We start from the raw sequence: 22,807 nt of genomic DNA, 5'->3' as shown, positions 1-22,807 counted from the left end.
ATTACTACTATTTTAATTATTGTTATTATTATTATCATTATTATTATTATTATTATTATTATTATTATTATTATTATTATTATTATTATTATTATTATTATTATCATTATTATTATTATTATTATTATTTTTTATTCTTCTTCTTCTTCTTCTTCTTCTTATTATTATTATTATTATTATTATTATTATTATTATTATTATTATTATTATTATTTGTTGTTGTTGTTGTTGTTGTTTTTGTAGTAGTTGTAGTGGTAGTAGTAGTAGTAGCAGTAGTAGTAGTAGTAGTAGTAGTAGTAGTAGTAGTAGTAGTAGTAGTAGTAGTAGTAGTAGTAGTAGTAGTAGTAGTAGTAGTAGTAGTAGTAGTAGTAGTAGTAGTAGTAGTAGTAGTAGTAGTAGTAGTAGTAGTGTAGTAGTAGTAGTAGTAGGAGTAGTAGTAGTAGTAGTAGTAGTAGTAGTAGTAGTAGTAGTAGTAGTAGTAGTAGTAGTAAGTAGTAGTAGTAGTAATAGCAGTAATATTAGTATTATTTTCACCATCACAATTATTTCTTTTTATCATTACTATTAGCATTCTCATTATCAAATCATCATTATTAATTATCTATAGGGAATGAGATTAGCGGAAGAGTAGCGTCCCTTGATTCGACGTCACCAGAGGAAAATTATTAGAGAGAGAAAGTCATGTTGGTTGTGGGCATGCGTCTCTCGTCCTCCCTTCCGGTGAAAGCGGCATGAGACATTTCACCGAAAGCGAGGACGAGAGAGACGCATGCGCAAAACCAAATTGACGTTCTTTCTGTAAGGTGACGTCCAATCAAGGGACGCTACTCTTCCGCTAATCTCATTCCCTATAATAGTAAATAATAACTCAATACTTGTGAATTGTTCAATCCATATTCAAGACTAAAAATGTCTTTAAACCCAGCAATAACTTCGGGTAGTCCATGTTCTTTCTTGCTGTGTTTGTCTGGCTCGACATTCGTCTTCTCTGAAGAATGTGCTGTTGATAAAAAAAAATTTGATATAAGCAATATTAGGGCAAGAGGAATGATGATGTCACATCTTCTACTCTTCCGATTGCTAACTCCTTGGAAGTGTGTATGTATCCTGTCATTTGGAGAACTAGTATTGAATAGATTGCATAATGAATTATAAAGTATCATAACTATTTAGTAGCAGGATATTTTGACCGATTTTTAATATTACGGCACGTAAAAGAGCGAAGACGTATGGTCTTTATTGACGACCAGGATAAATTTAGACTAGAAAATATGCCATTACTCTGAAACCATAAGAACAATTACACAAGGTATGTATCCAGTCCCCCGGAAGAGTGGTTTTACACTTCCAGTGTGATTGGAACCAATTTTTGACACTTCACAGTTGTTCCCTATTTACTTGAGGACAGTTGGTTCAATAGTGCAATGCTCTAAAGCAGACATCAAAAGGACATTTTTGTATGATAACCGAACCCTTAAATGAGTCAAAACTAGAATTTACGTCACTGAAAACCTAACTCCTCCCTCAATTCTCACCAATCTTCTTCAAACTTTCTACAAATGAGTGTTATACAAATACACAGGTACTTTAGAAGCCGGATTGTGAAAAAAAAAATCATTATTAAATTTGCAATTATGTAATTTTTTTCAAAGGGAATAATGGAGAAACAACTTGGAACTTAATTTTTTAAGTTTCTAATTTAAAAAATCAAAAAGCGGGCTTCTAGAGCCTCTTTATTTTCCTTTTTTCTACCTGTGGCCAAAATATTATGGCAATCCATTGATAAACAAAAAAGTCTTTGACTTTTATAGATTTGTTGTTTATTGCATCGTTTCTATAGCAATCGGAAACTTTTTTCGAAAATATTTGTATGTAATCGTCCTTCCCAAACATATACATAATGACTGTGCATAGAAGTTAAGGATATTTCATCAAATAAAAAAATGACCCTTTAGTGTAGCTCCCTCGTCCCCGTTAATAAAATGTAGCTCTTGAGACCCATTAGGCCAATTGTAGCCGAAGTTTGTCCCGGTTTCTATAGCGTCAAACGGACAATAGCAATTGCTCGTTACCCTTAGAATAGGACACAATCTATCGTAAAGTACTTTCTGCCAAATCTAACAGACCCAACTACCCAATCACAACCGGGTGGACAGATGTTATTGCTATTAAGTTATTAAATGTTATTTAAATCGATCAATAATTGAAGGACGAGTTTTCTGGCCAAATTTTTAATATATTGTTTTTCTACAGTACGGCACTTAACTGAATAAACTTTCCCACCTTGTGCATGGACGTTGAAAATGACACATGAAAAGATCAGAAATCCAACGATTACATTCGCCTTGGCCATGTTGATGATGACTTTTGGGACTGGAATGACAGAGTTATAAGATTTGTACAGCCTGTTGAAATATAAAAGGTCACCAATAGAAATGATGGTAATAATGATAAACACGTATTGGCTTATGGCCATTTGAAGGATTTTAATACAATCATAAAAAACACTATAATAATAATAATAATAATAATAATAATAATAATAATAATAATAATAATAATAATAATAATAATAATAATAATAATAATAATAATAATGATAATGATAATAATAATAATAATAATAATAATAATAATAATAATAATAATAATAATAATAATAATAATAATAATAATAATAATAATAAAATAATAATAATAATAATATATATAATGATATTAATAATGATATTATATGATGATGATTAATGATGATGATGATGATGATGATGATGATGATGATGATTGATGATGATATATATATATAATATTTATTTATTATTATTATTATTATTATTATTATTATTATTATTATTATTATTATCATTATTATTATGGTGATGATGAAGATGATGATGATGATGATGATGAGGAGGAGGAGGATGATGAGGAGGAGGAGGATGATGATGCTGATGATGATGGACTGGTCCAATGGGTGCTCTCTTTGATTCAATTCTCTCATCTTTACAGAGCTTAACAATCTGATTACTATCAACAATAAAAAACATATTTTATACCATGAATTTAGTCTCTTACCATCTGGGAGAAGGTTTTGTCAGATTAAATGTAGAACTAACAAGTATAAATCAACGTTCGTTCCATCAGCAATAAAACTTTTGAATATTTCATATGGTGCAGAAAAACCAAGGATTGATTCGTTGACTGATTAACTCATTAATTTATTTAATGTAAGATTAACTGACCAATTGATAATGATGATAATTTTTGGTGTCGAATTGCCACAATCGTAACAAATTGAAAACGAAATGAATATGTTTATGTTGTGTATATCGCACGTGTGAAAGAAAGAGAGGAGAGAAGAGAGAGAGAGAGAGAGAGAGAGAGAGAGAGAGAGAGAGAGAGAGAAAATAAGTAGGAGTGAAATATCTGTTCATTGTTACAGTTATCGTTTAACGTTATAACAAGTGTAACTAAATGACAAATTGCCATATTTATGGACAATAAAGATCTATTATTATAATTATCATAATTATTATTATTATTATTATTATTATTATTATTATTATTATTATTATTATTATTATTATTATTATTATTACTATCATTGCACACAGATATGCAAAGCTCTGATACAATAATATGTTCCCCCGGGAACATGGTTGGGGACTGGTAATGTCAGCTAATTTTTTTCACCTCTTCCTTGCTTTATACTGTCTTTTCAGAACACTTTTATAACGATTGCCAATTCTCTTGGCAGGTTTTTAAATCGCTTAATTTTGCTTATTTAATATAGACAAATTATAACTTATTGAACATCATATTTGATTGATATTGCCATTAAATTTGCAAGAGAAGAAGAAATTTTCATTAAATCAAGACAGACTACGGACTAAGAAAATATAAGCTTATTACTACTTTTATATTCGTTTTGGCATAAATTTTGATGCCTGTAACTTTCGGTATAATAGTCGAATTTGTTTTGCATTAAAAAGCATGTAAATGAGTGGCACACCACAAGGGAAAATGTCAATATGATATAAAATTAATGATCATTATTAAACAATGCAACTCACATGTTTTACAAGTCCAACATCTAAACGCAATTTTGGGCTTGATTACAGAAATAAATGGACAATATTCTGTATTGGTTTGAGAGTACTCTCACGACAACGATAAGCCCATTACAATTAGGGTTAAAAAGTGTTGAAAATAAGTACATGTAGTTGTTGCCTATATTTCACCACGGTATACCCGGTCCTATTTTATGTAATGCTGCTAATATTAGTAAATTACCTGAATTTTATGTTACAAAAAATGTTATACTTTTAAAATTAATGAATTGGATGTATCTAAGACAACGTGCACTTATTTGCAGGTCTTATAACCCATTTTCTTATTCGCTCATTGTTGTAATGGACATTTTATTTTTAATTACGCAAGATATTGCTCATTACAACAAAGTTAAGCTAGGCCCATAAGTTGGTTCGGATGTCAGACTTGCATATATGTATACGTTGATCTAAGAGAATGAGACCTAACTTCCTTCATCCACGGTTACTAAAAGAAGTGTGCCTTGAATTATTACAACCATAAAATGTCACTTTAATCTGGAATATCACAAACGACTGTAAACAAGCATAAAAAGGGCAGCAGAATGGATGTTGCAAACTATAGGCCAATTAGTCTGACATGCATTCTCTGCAAGGTTATGAAGCCAATTGTGTAGGATTGAATTTAATAAAATTTACAAATTATTAAGTTTCGAGATAGAAGGTCATACATTTACTAATAGGTTATTGACGAGTTTACCAGGTACATTGAAAACGGGAAACGTGTTGATGCTGTTGACCTTGATTTTCGCAAGGCATTTGATTCAGTTCCTCGTGAAATATTGTTCTCTAAACTAAGATCATATGGAATTACTAGGTATGGGTACGATTGGATAAGAGAGTTTCTTTAAAATAGAATTCAGAGAGTGATTGTAAATGGGAAATTTTCTGACTATAAGAATGTTATCAGTGGTGTGCTTGAATCTACTTGTAAATTTATTGCAGACAACACAAAAGTGTACGGTTCTAATGAAAATTATCGAAGTATTCAATATAACGCATTTTCCTCATTTCAATGGCCTAAAAAGTGGTTGGTTGAGTTTAACACTACAAATGCAAGGTATTACATATAGAAAAAAAACAACCCGTGTAAAACTTACTAAAGGGACCCCTCAAAAGACAATCAATAAGTCTTTTAAATGTAAAACGGCGGGTAAACAAAAAGCTTCGTAATATATATAGAAGAAAGATTTAAATATGTTGATCTCTCTAGTTTAAAGTACAGGAGAATTCGCAGTGACTTGATTCACATTTATAGATAGATACACATTGTGATTGATAATAGTGATTCATCACAATTCATTATTTATTCCACTGTAACGTTTACAAGAGGGGATAAATTTAAACTACACTTATTTAGGGTAATACTATTGTAAGACAAAAATCTTTATTGTTTCGTACCAATCAATCGTCGAATAATATTAATCTAGATTCGATACAAAGAATGTATGTTCTCTAAATAGTTTTAAAACTTTGATCGACGGAAAGTTGTATTAACTAAAATTTAAATATGACCAATAATGTTTCCTTACTTATTATTTCATGATTCAATGATAATCTTAACCCTGTTTTCATACTTGGGGGCCAAAAGACCCCAGGGGTGTGTTTTTTATTCATAAAACAGTCAATTTGGAATTTAGTGACTTTTCCTAAAATGATGAGGTCCATGACCATGCCAAATTTCATGCTTGTCACGTGCATAGTATACTCACACTGAGCATGCTCATTTGGAATTTGAGATTTTCCGATCTGGGGGCCAAATGGCCCCCATGACTTTCAAAGAGAAAAATACAGAATGTACTATTTCCTGATTTGGGGGTCATTTGGCCCCCATGACTTTATAGAGAAAACGAAGTGATATTGGTCCCTCGAGCGCTGGCACTTGTTGGTGGTTTTCCCATGCCAGGGACGAGTATGAGACCAATGCACATTTGACCCGAAGTCTTGGGCTAGGGACTTGAAGTTTATCTATGGTTGTCACTCGTATTATAGGGTGGGAGGGAGGGGAGGTCAATCTTGTTGTTTATTCTATCCCCTTTATGTCCTTTTTAATCTCTGCTCTCAACTTGTTAGTCCTCTCATGTTAAAAATCCACTCGACATCTATCATCTTTTGTCACTTGTTTTTCTGGCGCGAAAGATTTAAAGCTGCCCTATGGGAACACTTTCTGTCAAGATTTTAGGATGCACTGGAACTGGAAGGAGAGGGGGGGGGGTTGGTGCCTGTACTAAATGAATATCCACCTATCGTATGATAGTGATAATATGTGGTTGAAATATATATTGGTGGTGGAGGCAGTAATGAGAAGTACATACAGAAAGTATAGTTGCGATCGTAATAGGGCAGAGAAATGGTGACGTCACATCTTCTACTCTTTCGGTTCCAAACTCCTGGGATTTGACCAGTCCTTCGGAAGACTTATAATGAAAAGGTTACATATTGAATCATAATGTGCATAACTTTATTAGTTTCAGTTAGTAGCAGGATGTATACCGTAGGCAGTTTCTTAAGATTATGGGACGTAAAAGAGCGAGGAAAGAGGACCTTTGATAGACAACTAGCATTTATTTAGACTAGAATATAAGATCCCATAATTAATAAAACACAAAAACTCAACACAAGTTTAATAGATTTTGTGCATAAAATCAATTTTGAACATTTTCAATCAGACCGACATGACACTATTTAGAGGAAATAAGTAACAAATTTTCATGACTTTCAAACGGTTGTTTTTCTTACGATTGTCATTATGTTCCCTAACTCTTATGTAAAGATTCAACATCTTCACTCCTCACGGATTCTTTTATAATAATTCTATTCATTCCAAATAGACGATCTTGGAAATTGTCAAGACATGCCTTTTACTTTTCCAGTATTAGAATAATTTACAATAATGTCATAAAATAATAAATCTGCTCTTTCTTGGGTCGTCACGGTTTTGATTATGAATTTAGAACTGAAACCAGCAACAAGCTGGCGTGGGCTGAATGAGCGAACAAAAACAAACAAAACAAAAGAAACGAAAAACTATTTTTGAAAAACAACAAAAAACTAATACATAAATAGAATGGACAACATAAAATAACAAGAATCTTATGGCGGCGTAAAACAACGAGAGTCACTACGTTACCCCACGCGTTAAACTTAAATCAAATTTGTCTAAGTGTTACTAACAGTCATGGGATAAGTTGGCCTGGAATTTTTTATATAATTTTATTACTAATGAAATAATCCAGTAGTGACGAATAAGTTCGAAAAGGTCTTTGTCAACACTGACGAACAGGCCCTGTGTTCGACAGTACTGATCAATTTCCGGTGGTACCTCTTATTTAGTACTGACCAACAGGCGCTGGCACCTACTATTGTGTGTGTGTGTGTGTGTGTGTGTGTGTGTGTGCTTTGCATGTCAAGGTTAAAGATATATGTTTGTACATCACACATACATGAGTGCATTTAAGTTGTTATACTATCTTTACCACGTGTATCATTATTGTAATCTTTCAATCAATTTAATTTAATTCAAAGGATTTTATCCTATTTCTCCCTATACCATATGTTATATGTTATGTAAAGGTAGGGTACACACAATAAGAAAAGATAAGCAAGACATGAAAGTAAGGCAAGGATTGGAAGAAATATTAAATTGAATATTAGCACTTTCATTTATCCATTATTGTTTCATAATTTCATATTTGGCGATTCATTCTAGCTAGTACTACAATCATAAAATTAATGATACTATCAATTCATTTTTATTACATACGATAAGTATAAGAATCATCTTCATTCGTCACATTTCTAATAAAAAAAGTAAAGAGTTAGTACTTACTTGGATGTCTCTTGATTAGAGTTGATGAAAAAGTAGGCAACTGAAACTGGCGCTCATCATAATGGACAGCAGCAAACGGGAAACAAAATTACCTAAGTCAATTATTGTAGATGCCATCTACCAGTAATTTGTGGATCGTATTGACACGACTATGTCACTAAATAAATAGATGCATGATGTAAAAACAAAAACAACAAAATGATTTAACCCCATACATTTAATGAGAAAATAATATTTTAACTGAATTTTCCATAGTAAAATCATGGGGGTCAAATGGCCCCCAAATAAGAAAATAGGACTTTCTAGTATTTTTCTCTTTGCAAGTCGGGGGGGGGGGGGGGCAAATGGACCCCAAATCAGGAAATAGGACTTTCTATTTTAGTATGAAAATAGGGTTAATGATAGATCGAAGTGTATTGTTCATATGAAAGACATTGAAGGATATAATCCTAAATTAAGCCTTTAACCATACACATCTCGTCCGTTGCTAGGATTTAACAAAGTATTTTTTTTCAATCGTTTCTCGTAACCGTTTTAGAATTTAAACACCATTAATCGTTGCTTCAATTATTACAAATTGTACTTAAATACTTTAGCAACATAAAAAGGAGAGTTGTATTTTTTTTAGGGGGGGGGGGGGGGGTTGTTTGCTTGGTTTATTTTTATTTTATTTTTTTTTTGGGGGGGGGGCTTTGTTGTTGTTGTTATTTTTCGGTTTGCTTGTTTGTTTGTTTGACAGTTTTTGTTTTGTTTATTTAATTCTTCTTTGTTTAGCAATATTTTGTTTTCCTTTGCTTTTTTATGCTTTTTTAAAAAATTATTTTTTGTTTGTTTTTATTTGTTATATTTCGAGGTCTTTGAAAATAGACAATCATTTTTTTAAATGTGTTTTAATAGAAAGTAAATGACATAGTGATGTGCACTTATTTGCCGGTCTGATAACTCAAATTGTTATGGACTCATTGTTATAGTTGAATTACTCTCAAACCAATGCACATTTGTGTCCATTTAAACAACGTTAAATCACGCCCATAATTGTGTTCGGATATCAGACCTGCAAAAAAATATACGTCGTTACACATAAATGTCTTCACTCAATCCTGTCAAGTTAACAGAGGACGATCTAGTTTCCCCCCAGCTGTGTTGATTTTTTGTTTTAATTCATCATTAGCAGTATATCTAATGTCCAAATTTATGTATCTTTTCACCCACAAAATCCAGTTGGAGTTGTGTTGTCTGCGTCCACATAAAAAGTTTGTTCAGATTACGCATGTAAACTCCCGTCTCAGACCGATAGAATATCGTGGTGATTTAGTTGCTGAAAATTCAGTTTGTGGGGGGTGGGGGAGCAGGGGGTTAAACTAAAAGACAGAACATATGAAAACCTGGTTCAACTAAATGAATAGGGAAAGCCTGCGTCAAGCCTGTGCTGTGGATTGGCACTTTTTAGCAGACGGCCTCAAGGCTCTCCTCAAAGGAAACCTGTGCCGTATATGGCGGTCTTTAGCGTATTGACCTAGTCTGAAGGGAAACTTACAAAACGGATTCCCTCTACCATTCTTATCTGAATTGGGGTCGACACAACTATCATTCTACTCGTACTCGGCTAACCCACATCGGAGACCGACTCTGACGATTCGGAACTGCCGTCTTCTGCCGTCTTCTGGATAAAAACGTCGGGCACGGACAAAATACTAAGAATAAAGAGAAGAGCCGCTAGACCTACCCATACCAAGCACCTAAAAACGGCTGAGGACGTCGGGTGCTTGGTATGGGTAAGTCGAGCGGACTTTTCTTTATTCTTAGTATTTTGTCCGTGCCTGACGTCTTTATCCGGAAGACGGCAGCCCGACGTCTTTATCCAGAAGGCGGCAGAGTACGGCAGTGCCGGGTCCTCGGAGTCAGTCTCCGGTGTGGGTTAGCCCTTAGGCCTAGCAGACATTTCTTAATTCCATAGCTACTTTTCGTACATGCTATACAGAAAAATAGGTCATCCCCACAGCCAGTGAGTAATAATCACAATTAGAAACACTGATGAAGGAATTGGCTTCAACAATCACGACGTCACTTCCCTCGTAATGGCGCATGGTAACTTAGTAACTGGCTCTAAACTATCGGAACAATGGCTGACGGCCTTATGAAATATTTCTCCGACGAGCATAAAAGCGTATCTAGAGGGAAAAAAAACATTATAAATCTGATTATGTTTTGACTTTTACACATTCTGATCACAAGACATATGAAAAGTTCTAGCCAGCATGAAGAATAAAAAGCACCGATTTTCTTTGTTTAGAACCACGATGGCCGCCGTTGCTGGGCGACGTGACATCAGACCATTGAATCCAATTACATCCCAATACCTGATGATACATTTCATTTTTTTTCAATCGTTTCTCTTAAAATTGAGAGTGATGCTCAGGCTCTGTGTTCTGATTGGTCGGTGTGATAGCAAGTACTAAGATTGCTATGGGTCGTCGGTTCTCAGCTATCGGATGATATCCGGGACAAAATACTGGGGCCTACTTTATTTTTGATTTTTGAGAAAAAATAAACCAATGAAATGTTTATTCGACTAGATAGTTTTAATAAAATACACGATAACTGACGTAGTTTTCAAAGATGTCTGCACTGTTTGTTGATTGAATAACTCGGGACTTATATTATAAGATGATAGTAAAAGGAATCTATGTCAATAGCTTGCCATGCATAGCAAATAGAAGTCACATGACCATTAGGTAGAAGCATCAATCAAAGAGTTAAAAAACGGTAGGCGGTGCCTGAAGCCTGTGATCGTGAAAATACTAACGAACGAGTGAAAATGGAGAGGCTTCGTATAGGACCGATACAGACAATGGACGCTTCGGTTACAACCACCATTGAGTACAGACGAAGCAAGTTATTTTGCATTTTACTTTATTTTATTTGTTTTCCATGTTAATTTGTGTATTGTTGTGCTGACGAAGGGTTTGTACCCGAAACGTCCATTGTCTGTATCGTTCCTATACGAAGCCTCTCCATTTTCACTCTTTCGTTAGTATTTTCAATTAGAGAGTTGTATTTTTGAAGCACAGATAATAAATAGTATGATTTCACTTACCGTCCATGAGAGACTGAACTGTCACATGAAATTATTTCCTACGAACATTGGAAAGCGAGCTGGTTTTGAAACCCATTACGTGCCAAATGTTACCAGTTTCGTATTTTGCCCGCAGTATGATCTCACCCTTTTCAAATTACATTTTTACTTCTCGTCGTGGTTTGTAAAGGGCCCCCATAGACGTTGAGTTCTGTACCCGTGATGGGCAAGTCTGGGTTGCTGTGATCCTTTACGACCGTCTTTTAAATGGCTTATTTGACTTATCAAGCGACTCTACACTAATAATAGAAAATCCTAGATGTTTTTCGAAACAAAGTCACTGCTCATTCACTTTTCAGACTGCTTCACAACTTTCTATTGTGAAAGGAAGGAATTAAAATTTGAGAGACTGCGCTTTCGTATCCGTTTTTCATTTAATCCAGCAATACTTTCGGCACGCCTCTTTTGTCCGCCAAAACAATCTTAACCAACACACAAAACTACGTGGAATAAGTTTATAGTGAATTAGCGAAGGAGAGAGAGAGAGAGAGAGGGAGAGAGAGAGAGAGAGAGAGGGGGGGGGAAGAGAGAGAGAAAGAGAGAGAGAGAGAGAAAGAAATAACTAGAGTTAATAGTGAATTAGCGAAGGAGAGAGAAAGAGAGAGAGAGACAGACAGACAGATAGAGAGAGAGAGAGAGAGAGAGAGAGAGAGAATTAATCATCTCTCCGGCAGTTATCAGCAATAACAAACAACCAAATGAATCAATTTTATTAACCCTATTGAATGAGGTTAAGCAGTTTTCTTGACAGACTGTGCGCTGCCGTGGACAGAGCTTATTACTAGGGGTTCGTGTACCAAAAGTGATCAGGAATGAAAAAAAAAAACCTCCATTTGCGATGAAAATAAAAGAAAAAAGATTACGAACTTCTAGATCTAGTTAAAAATGTCCTCTGTGAATAAGAAGTATATCCTTTCTTTAAAAACTATAGCATTGTGGAGAACATTGTGCTTATTTGAGTCAATAAAAAAATTGATACGGCGCACAACTCTACTGAAAGATTTGAAAATTAGAAATGTATTTTTTACAGACAGATAAACAGATAACTTGATTTCCTTTTATAATTTAAAGTCAGTTTGAAAGTTCGTTGAGTCAAGCAGATATCATAAGATATGTACCAACGACAACACTTGACTCCCAAAATCAACTAATTTTGACACTGTAAAAAGTTGTCAATTTGCGTCATCTATTGATGACATCAAGTATTATTATTACTTCCGTTGTGTTGTTGATTTAGCGGTGATCAGTGTTATGTATGTTCTAATTGCGTGTATGTTTGTGTGTGTGCGTGTGTGCGTGTGTGTGTTTGTGTTTGTGTGTGTGTGTGTGTTGTGTGTGGTGTATACATGTGTGTGTGGGTGTTGGCATTTTTCAGCAAATCGTGGCATTCATTGTGATATTATTCACTTGATCACATGAAGGTATTTCAGTCGCCATTTTGATTCTTTTTTACTATTAGGGTTAGCTCGAGATCGAGGATATTTCTTTTTCTATTAAGGTTAGTCATACGTCTTAGTAAAGGTGCTAGGATGTTTGTTTTTCCATAAGTTAAGTAAAGGGGAGACATTCCGAAAGCTCCTACATCCCCAGTATTCTTTAAATTTGTATTTTCACCGTTGATATTTTGTCAGGCATTTATTTATTCAATTTGTCATTTTATCTAAAAGTATTTTAAAAACTCTAGAACAAACCTTGATAGATTTGTGAAAGTTTAAAATTTCTTAATTTGACCATTGTTTTGATTTTCAGCCGCCATTTTGATTTGTTAAATATTGAAAGGTAGTGCAAAGCAGTCCGAGAGTTTTTTTTTTTTTTTTTGTTTTTTTTTTCTATTAGGGTTAGCTCGAGAGGTTAGTCATAAGTCTTATTAAAGGTGCTAGGAAGTTTGTTTTTCCATAAGTTAAGTAAAGGGGAGACATTCCAAAAGCTCCTACATCCCCAGTATTCTTTAAATTTGTATTTTCACCTTTGATCTTTTGTCAGGCGTTATTTATTCAATTTGTCATGATTTTTTCTATTAGGGTTAGCTCGAGATTGGATGATTTTTTTTTCCTATTAGGGTTATTCATAAGTATTATTAAAGTGCTAGGATGTTTGTTTTTCCTATTGGGGTTAATTAAAGGTACTAGGTTTAATTTTTTCTTGGGGTTAGTTGAGGGAATATATTATTAAATATATTATTGGGCCAACAGAAAAATCAACCGAAGATATACCAAATTACACAGACAACGTTGTTTACCAATCTGCCCTCATTAAATGATGGTGAGTACAGTATCGAATGAAAATAGTTCTTTCCCCGCGAAATTGCGGGCTTTTTACTAGTAGCTTTAAATATTACTAAAATTTATAGGATAGAATGGGAAACATATGATATCCTTTGAACTCGATTTTGCATTATGCACACTTGTCTCCGTTATATGATCTTATACGTTTTCTTGTGGAATCATTGAAGTTAAAGTGTGACGTTGTGTGAAAGACGACTGCACTCTGTTTCTCAACCTTCGGCTCAAAAGACATGACGTACACTGACAAAATGTCTTTTCTCTTTTGGTCCGATTTCTTTTCTACTTCAAATGTAAATGAATTAACATGATCCTCATTTTGTCAAAATGTCCTAAAACTCTTAATAGATTAAGATACGTTGGGAATTGTCTGAACTTATCGATATTTCAAGTTAAAAATACATCCGGCCAAAATGTTAAAAAGCGGTTTGATCATTGCATGACAAAGTGGTTTTTGTTTCGAAATAATAGGCTAATTAAACTGCAAATTGCACATTGCGTGAAAATACTTTGCTATGTCTATATGGTCTAGACATTTTCACATGGAAATGTCATGGCATGGATATTATTTGTTCAAATGTGAATGGGAATTATATCTAATGTATGTGTCATAATATGTACCTAACTCAAACTCATTTCTTTCTTTCTTTCTTTCATTTCCATCGTAAACCTCCCTTAAACGAAAACTGCAAAATCGGAAATGACAGTCACTCTTTTAATAATTTAGAGTGGTAACTTTATGTTGTAATTCATCAAAATTGTTTTTTTTTTCTCTATATATAATGAGCTACAAGGCAAAAGTAAGTCTACCCCTATGTCATGGTCTCAAGTGAGTAAAGAGCTACTCGACTATGCATAAAGATATATGTAGAATGAGGCCCCAGAATTTACTAGTTACTATAAATGAAAAACAATTAACGATTTGTTTACAATGAAAGAAAAATAATGATGAAATTTAATTAAAAGAGATAAACAGTGATCGTGGCAGTTACAAATAGAGATATGGATATTTTACGTAACTTATGATAATATGTCAGGTTCGTAAGTTTACGTTTCCAGGCAGTTGATGGGCTTGGATGATCTATTCCTCTGATAACAGGATCGGACTCGTAAAATTCCACTTCCAGGCAATTAGTACGAAGTTATTGTGTAGTCCTTTGACAGCGGGCTTGGGTTTGATCCTTGAAGATTATACAATCAAAGTTAAAAGCTCCGGCGTCTTAATGGTGTAGATATAATATCTACAAAGTCCCAAAAGATAAAAATCTTCCAGTATATATATAGGAATAGAGCGACTGGCCGTCCGGCATAGATTGTGGAGAGAAAGTGAGTGTCGAATGTTAGACCTATCAGCTTTTATAATAAGTGGCTACGTGACAGAATGTAGAACGAAAAGTATTCACTAATTAGAAATTAATTCGAGGGAAGGCTATAAAAGGAAAGACGATCTAATATTAGAAGGTAAAGTTTATCTAAGCCTACCGAAATATAACTGGAGTGAGATGAATTCAGTTCTTAATAAAATAAAATTTAATAAGATAATTGTGAACAACCTTTACTGTGACACCCCCACCCACGTTTAAAATATACTCTTTAACCATTATGGGAAAGATAGATTTTACAAACGGAAGTAAATTTACTATCATGATACTCTAGCATTAATCCATTGTTATGATTTGTGCTACAATTAAATTATTTATTAACTAGACATGGAAATGTTTATATTAACGTAGGTATATGAATGGGTGACAATAACAATGAAAGATTGTGATTACAAATCATTGTGATGAACAACATGATGGCAATGTGATTACAAATCATTGTGATAAACAATAGTGATGGCAATGAAGCATGATTTAAGTCGATGATATGAAGGTAATTTACTGAATGAAATGAATGAAAATGTAAATGGAATATTGACATTTCAATTATTAATCATAAATGAGTGAAAATTCATAACAATAATAGATAAAGAGAAGATTTCCCAAATCATGAATGGGTATGGTATATATATCCAAACAATACTCAATGTTACATTAAGTTGGGTCATCATGTTTACAAATAAAATTATCGAAATTGTGCGTTCTGATTTGGCATAATTTTCGAGGTAACTAACAGTATGCATGAGAGGTTAAGTTATACCCTTCTCACGTCATTACACTAATCGAGAAAGTAGGTCGGCGTGAATATTTTCACAGCCTGGTATGTGAGAGATACTGAAAGTGTAATTTTGCAAAAATAGACTCCACCTTAGTACTCTACTATTATTCATTTTGTTATTTCTTATGTACGTGAGTGGTTTATGGTCCGTTTCGACCACAAACTCTTTTAGCAGTAGATATCTGCTGAATGTCTTTAAAGCAAAGACGATGGCCAGTCCTTCACGCTCTATTACAGAGTATCGTGATTCTCTGTCCAATAATTTTCTGCTTGCATATAAGCAAGGCATTAGAGTTCCCTCATGCTCCTGTAATAGTACACCTGCGATGCCCTTATCAGACGCGTCAGTTCTTACAACAAATTCTTTTGATATGTCGGGTAATTTAAGAATTGGTTCTGAACAGAGTAATGCCTTTAATTGGTTAAAGCTATTCTGACACACTTCTGTCCAAACAATTTTGTTCGGTGACCCATTCTTTGTCAGATTTGTTAGCGGTGTCGCGATGTGCGCGAAGTTGTAAATGTATTTCCTGTAAAAATTTAGGAGCCCAAGTACTTTGCGTACTTCTTTTTTTGTCTTAGGTGGTTGCAATTGTGCGATTTTTGTTTGTTTTTCTGTCTCGGGTGTCTGTGTCCCATGACCAACGGTATGATCAATCCTGCATTTGAAGCTTCGATATTAGTAAACATAGGTTGCGACACTGTGTCTCTATCAAAATACTTTTTTAGCATATTTGCATGGAATGTCTTTGTTGTGTTGTTAATTTTAATCTCGTAATTAACATTAGATTTTACTGCTGTTATTTTGAATGGTCCTTTCCATGTAGCTAAAAGTTTACTCGAGTCATCGGGTAAGAGTATTAGTACTTTGTCACCAATCTCAAATTTTCTTGACTTGCTTTTTCGATCGGAGTATTCCTTGTATTTCTCTGCTTTTTTAGTGACGGATTCCTGTGCTAGCTTACATGTGTCCTCTATTCTGTCTTTCAGGTTTCTTGCATATTCGTAAGCAAACATAATTTCGTTATTGTCCTCCTCATTCCCTTTACAAATGTCGGCTACTATATTGATCGGGCCGCGAGGTGATCGTCCATACATCAACTCAAATGGGGAGTAGCCTGTAGATTCTTGGGGTATTTCTCTATATGCAAATAGGATTGCTGGTAAGTATCTGTCCCAATCATCTGGTTTTTCTGCTGACACTTTTCTTAACATATTCTTTAGAGTGCCATTAAATCTTTCACAAAGACCATTTGCTTGGGGGTGGTAGGGAGTTGTGAATGAGTGTTGGATTCCCATGAGTTTCATGGTTTCATGCATCATATGTGATGTAAATTGGGGTCCATTGTCCGACAGTATCTCATTTGGTATGCCTATTCTAGTAAAAATTGTCATCAATGCTTCAGCTATGTGATCCGATGTAGTTGATTTCAATGCTATCGCTTCTGGCCACCTGGTTGCGTAATCGACTAGTGTTAGTATGTGTGTATGGTTTCTATCTGATTTTGTTAAAGGGCCTATAATGTCAATTGCAACTTTTTGAAAAACTTTTTCAATAACTGGGGTTGTCTCTAATGGCAATCTCGGTATTCTGCCTTTTGCGACTCTTCTTTGGCATGTGTCACACGATTTCACATATTCTCGGACGTCTTTAGTAATTCCAGGCCATGTGAAATTCTCGGATATTCTCTTCAATGTGGAAGAGCTCCCAAGATGTCCAGAAGTTATTGAATCGTGCGCTATTCCAAGGATTTTGTTTCTGTAAATACTCGGCGTGACCAGTTGTTTAGCTATTTTATTTCTTTTCCTATGTAACCTGAACAGAATATCTTTTTCAATGATGTATTCAACTTTTGATTTCGTCCCTTTGTTTGCGATATTGAAATATGATGTTAAAGTCGGGTCCTTTTTCTGTTCTTCAATGAACGTGTTCCTGTCAAATTGTTGTGGTTCAAGAGAAATAGTCATTGGCTTCTCTGTCGTCTTAGTCATCTTTCTTGTTTCTGCTAGACAAGCTGTTTCTTGGGTTAATGACCATTCTTTTACATCTGTTGGGTTGTCTTTAAGACCTTTTATATTGCCAACAATAACATCAGCGACGGGGTTGGGAAGTATACAGCATTCCACTATTCCTGTATGGTATGGGGTTTCTATGTACACATTAGCTGTTTCAAAGGTTTCGACTGTGCCACTGAATGTGATGCATTGTACCGTTTTACCAGTTTTGTCTTCGTCATTGATCAAAGATGCTTTTATTCCTACTGTACTGCATCCTGTGTCTCTCAATATTTTGCAATCAGTTCCATTAGCTTTGCCTTCACAAAAAAATAGCGATCCTGATTTGTGAGTTTGTGTTAAAAGTGACATACCTTTCACTTTCACGCAATACACATTTATATTTTCTCCTGACATTACTCGTGTTTGATTATTTACACTGGTTTGGAGTGATGCATTTGCAGTTTCTTTTGGATATCCCACGATTTTGTAACATTTGTCTGCTGTGTGGCCTTTCATTCCACAATATTGACATTTAATTATAGGTTTGTTGGTTTTCTTATACTCAGTATTATTGTCAGTGCTATTTCTTGTTTTGTTTTGATAGGGTCGGCTATGGTCTCTATTGAACTGTTTGTTCCATGGTTTGTTACTATGATCATCTTGTTTCACTTGCGTGTTCCGAGTGATTGATCGGCTCGTTCTATTTGAGTATTGAACTTTAGGTGTACATGACTCTGAGCAGCGGCAGCGTAGTATGGTTCCTTCAATGTTCTGCTAAGGGGTGTCAATGGATGTGCGCTGTTAAAGTTTTCTGCGTAGATTTTTAATTTGTCCAAGTTTTCTGGCTTTCTCTCTTTAAAGAATGCGACTAAATCTGGGTTGCAAGCTTGATAGATTCGATTCTTCAGCGTGAGATAGTAAAGGCCTGCAAAGTCGTCTTGTTTTACGTTTGCCAACTCAAGCCACCGATTTAGAAATTGAGTAATTCGGTTCACGAATGTATTAAAGTCTTCTCCACTTTCCGGTTTTGCAGTGTGAAACCTTTCCTGGTAACCATCTTCCGTTAATCTAAATCTTTTTAGTAGAGCGTCTTTAATTTTTCCATAGTCATCTGCATCTTCAGTTGTTAAGGTATAGAAAACGTTTAGCGGTTCTCCAGATAAGCAGTTAATCAAGGCTGTGGCCCATTTGCTTTCTGGCCAACGATAACCTTTAGCCTGAACTTCGAATCGGTGTAAGAAGGATTCTAGACAGTCTGAGCGTTCATCGTATGTTGGCATGCGTGGAAGTTTCACGAAAAATTCATCACTATTATTATGTTTTCTTTCATGACCGGTTTTTGTTTTTTCAATTTCCAGCATCATTTGGGTCCTTTTGGTTTCTTCTTCTGCTAAAGCTATTTGTCTTTTTAGTTCCCTTTCTTGGACTCTTTCTTCTCGTTCTTCTCTACGTATTCTTTCTTCATGTTCTTTTTCTTCTCTACGAATTCTTTCTTCATGTTCTTTTTCTTCTTTTACTTTCTCTTCGCACCATGAAAATATTCTTTCCTGGGGTATTTCTAAGTCCTTTGAGAGACTTAAGTATCTTTTATATGCTTCCATGTTGCAATAAATTAGTTACGGTATTTTATATATATTATATTGACAGGATACTGTTACTGACTGTTTTATTTATTTACACTTACTGGAATGAACTGTTCTATTTTTAGAAATCTCTCTCTCTCTTATTTCAACTTATTATGTATGTTGAATTTGATGCCTTTTATCGTTATATCTTATAAAGCAATGTGTCAATACAATGCGGAGTTATTATGACTTGAGTCAATAACAATGTGTCAATCGCGTGTACTCTAAACTATGTTACTACGAAAAATGTATCACCAATGTGTGTGACTCGTCGTTAGTTTGTGTACAATTATTCGCAATGACGCTAATATACTAGAGTGTGATAACAATAATAGGATGCCAAAATAATCCCAAGTTATCTATCACTAAATATAACACGACGGCTAGTAGACTCCTTTTATTATTATTTACTTTTTAAAGACTCACTTTTCAGAACATAATATATAAGTGGTTTTCGGTAACAGTAGTATGCCAAAAATGTATTTAAAACAAATCACTATGCAAAACAAATCACGATGTCTATAGTTACTATGTGATGCCCAACTCATGTAAAAGAGAATAATGAAGGATATATTTACCAACTCAGTTCGTGGCTGGGACCTCTCTCTTGTTCAATGGTTGTTCAACAATTGTAATTAGGCATTGAAGAGTGTTTAACAGTGATGTCTGAAATACAAAACAATAAAATATCGTAAGATTTACAATAGTTACAAAATGTGTTCACAACACTGAGTGATTGGATGATAGGTGAATGAATCGTTATGGAATGTAAACATATTGAAAACAATTCATGAATGAGGCAAACAACAAATATGTGATATAATAACAAAGTGGACAAGGAATGAATGAATGAATGAAAAACTGAGTGAATAGATGAATGAATGAATGGATAATGTATGAATGAAAGAATGAAGGGAGGAATTAATGTATGAATGATTGGATAAATGAGTGAATAAACGAATGAATGGATGAATGAATGAATGAATAAATAAATGAATGAACAATGAATGAATGAATAATTTATAAATGAATAAATGAATGAAGGAATGAATCAATAAAATGCTATTCAATTTGAATGAAAGAATGAATGGATAAATTGCTATTCCATTTAAATGAAGAAATGAAAAAGAAAAAAAAATTAATCCTGTAAATAGGGAGTTCAATTAAAATATGATCAAGTGGGGCAATTAAGAGTTTTACAATTTAAACTTTAAAGTTAGATGAAATAGATATATGTAACTAAATAAATTCAATTCTTTATATGTGTCCCCTCCAAAATGTCATGGTCTCAAGTGAGTAAAGAGCTACTCGACTATGCATAAAGATATGTAGAATGAGGCCCCAGAATTTACTAGTTACTATAAATGAAAAACAATTAACGATTTGTTTACAATGAAAGAAAAATAATGATGAAATTTAATTTAAAGAGATAAACAGTGATCGTGGCAGTTACAAATAGAGATATGAATATTTTACGTAACTTATGATAATATAATGAGAAGTTTACGTTTCCAGGCAGTTGATGGGCTTGGATGATCTATTCCTCTGATAACAGGATCGGACTCGTAAAATTCCACTTCCAGGCAATTAGTACGAAGTTATTGTGTAGTCCTTTGACAGCGGGCTTGGGTTTGATCCTTGAAGATTATACAATCAAAGTTAAAAGCTCCGGCGTCTTAATGGTGTAGATATAATATCTACAAAGTCCCAAAAGATAAAAATCTTCCAGTATATATATAGGAATAGAGCGACTGGCCGTCCGGCATAGATTGTGGAGAGAAAGTGAGTGTCGAATGTTAGACCTATCAGCTTTTATAATAAGTGGCTACGTGACAGAATGTAGAACGAAAAGTATTCACTAATTAGAAATTAATTCGAGGGAAGGCTATAAAAGGAAAGACGATCTAATATTAGAAGGTAAAGTTTATCTAAGCCTACCGAAATATAACTGGAGTGAGATGAATTCAGTTCTTAATAAAATAAAATTTAATAAGATAATTGTGAACAACCTTTACTGTGACACCCTATCCCGGACAATGTTAATGCAAATGGTCTCCCTGATAATTTCTATAACTTTTTTTCATTATAAAGTGTCAAAGGTAAGACAAGTTCTTGACCAAACAAATTTAGCGTCGATTATTCACCATTTAATGGGCAGAACTTAACTTCTATTAATATTGTTTCAAAAGAATTAATAAAAAATCTGATTTTATCTCCCCCCCCCCCCCCCCCCCCCCAAAAAAAAAAAAAATAAAAAAACAACACGTGACCTAGACCCTATTCCTACTTATGACGGAGAACATTGATGTCCTCATTGACTCAATAACATAATATTATATAATCAATCTGTCACTTTCGGAAGGCACTGTCCCAGATGCATTTAAACATGCAATTGTTACCTCTCTTTTGAAAAACAACAAACTTGGATTAACAAAACAAACTTGGATTTTTTTTCTTTTAAAAACTCATTTTTAACCTCCCTTTTCCGTCAAAAATCCCCGAGAAGGTAATTTTACGTCAACTGAAACATCATCTATCCCATAATGATCTAATTGAACCTTTTCAATCGGCATATAGATAGAATGCGCTTGTCTTAGAAGCTGATAACATTGCCATCCGGATGTATAACGGACCAACACACAAAACTGTGTGTATCCATGAACGTTTATAGTCAGGTTAATCCAGTTTAGTGAGCATTACTCATAAACGCGGATGGCAAAAAACAATAACAAAGACCTGAGTGACGTCAACTAAGACCTATCTCTAGACCCGACCAGAGCACCGAAACCGTCCTGCTAAAAATAAACAATGACTTGTTGAGTGCTGCCGACGATGGTTTAGTTTCTATTATGTCTCTTCTCGATCAGTAGGCTGCATCCGACACAATCGATCACGAATTTCTCATAAACAGATTACTTTTAACATATCTTTTAGTATCTTTGGCACGGCCTTTTCTAAGTTTTAGTCTTATCTTAGTGGTCGTTGCCAACAAATAACTGTCAATAATATCTCGTCTAAAACCCAATCTCTTGAATTTGGTGTGCCGCAAGTTTCGGTTCTTGGGCCTATTGTATATGTAATGTAAACTCAGCCACTCGGAAGCTGATTTCTCAATATAATTTAAATTGCCATTTTTATGCCGGTGAGACACAACTGTACCAATCTGTGTCAATCGAAAACATTCAAGACTGCGCCCATAATATTCAAACCTGTATAGAAAATGTCAACAAATGGATGCACGCTAGCAATATTTAAAATGAACAACGAGGAGACAGAGTTAATGGCATGCGCTACACCTCATAAAATTATAATTATTAATCCCCCCCCCCCCCCAATCCCATAACAATAGATTCATTTGTAGTTCAGGATAACAAAATCATTAAAAAATATTGGAATTTATTTTTTAATCAAACTTTCAGTATGGATTTTCAAATAAGTAAAGTATATGTCAGTCTCTTTTTATAGAAAATAGAAAATTGTGGCTCATAAGACCTTATCTATCCTTGTCTCCAGCAAAGAAAATCACTTCCGAATTTATACTTTCTCGTCTAAATTATTGTAATTCTCTTTTCGTAGGCCTTCCAGCGAAACAAATTTCTAAATTACGGCGCTTTGAAAACACTGCAGCCTATATTGTCACTAGAACTACTGTACAAACCAGACAATCA

The 22,807-nt window shown here is 34.2% G+C and overlaps 1 protein-coding gene across 1 annotated transcript in view; it reads right to left on the bottom strand.

Moving 5' to 3' along the window:
- LOC144967841 (O-acyltransferase like protein-like) overlaps positions 1-7,983 on the bottom strand; it is a 29,599-nt gene extending 21,616 nt beyond the window's left edge. The window contains exons 1-3 of the mRNA XM_078905527.1: positions 7,939-7,983; positions 2,284-2,405; positions 876-1,000 (exon numbers count right to left, since the gene is read on the bottom strand). Coding sequence (XP_078761653.1) covers positions 876-1,000; positions 2,284-2,353 — 195 coding nt within the window. The 5' untranslated portion in view covers positions 2,354-2,405; positions 7,939-7,983. The remainder of the gene's footprint in view (positions 1-875; positions 1,001-2,283; positions 2,406-7,938) is intronic.
- Positions 7,984-22,807: the final 14,824 nt, after the last annotated feature.

The sequence above is a fragment of the Berghia stephanieae genome, chromosome 1 (genome assembly GCF_034508935.2).
Source record: "Berghia stephanieae isolate SIO BIC M18660-M18661 chromosome 1, UCSD_Bste_1.3, whole genome shotgun sequence".
Classification (NCBI taxonomy): domain Eukaryota; kingdom Metazoa; phylum Mollusca; class Gastropoda; order Nudibranchia; family Aeolidiidae; genus Berghia; species Berghia stephanieae.
The sequence above is the reverse complement of the archived record's forward strand: the minus strand, read 5'-3'. Positions and strand labels throughout refer to the sequence as shown.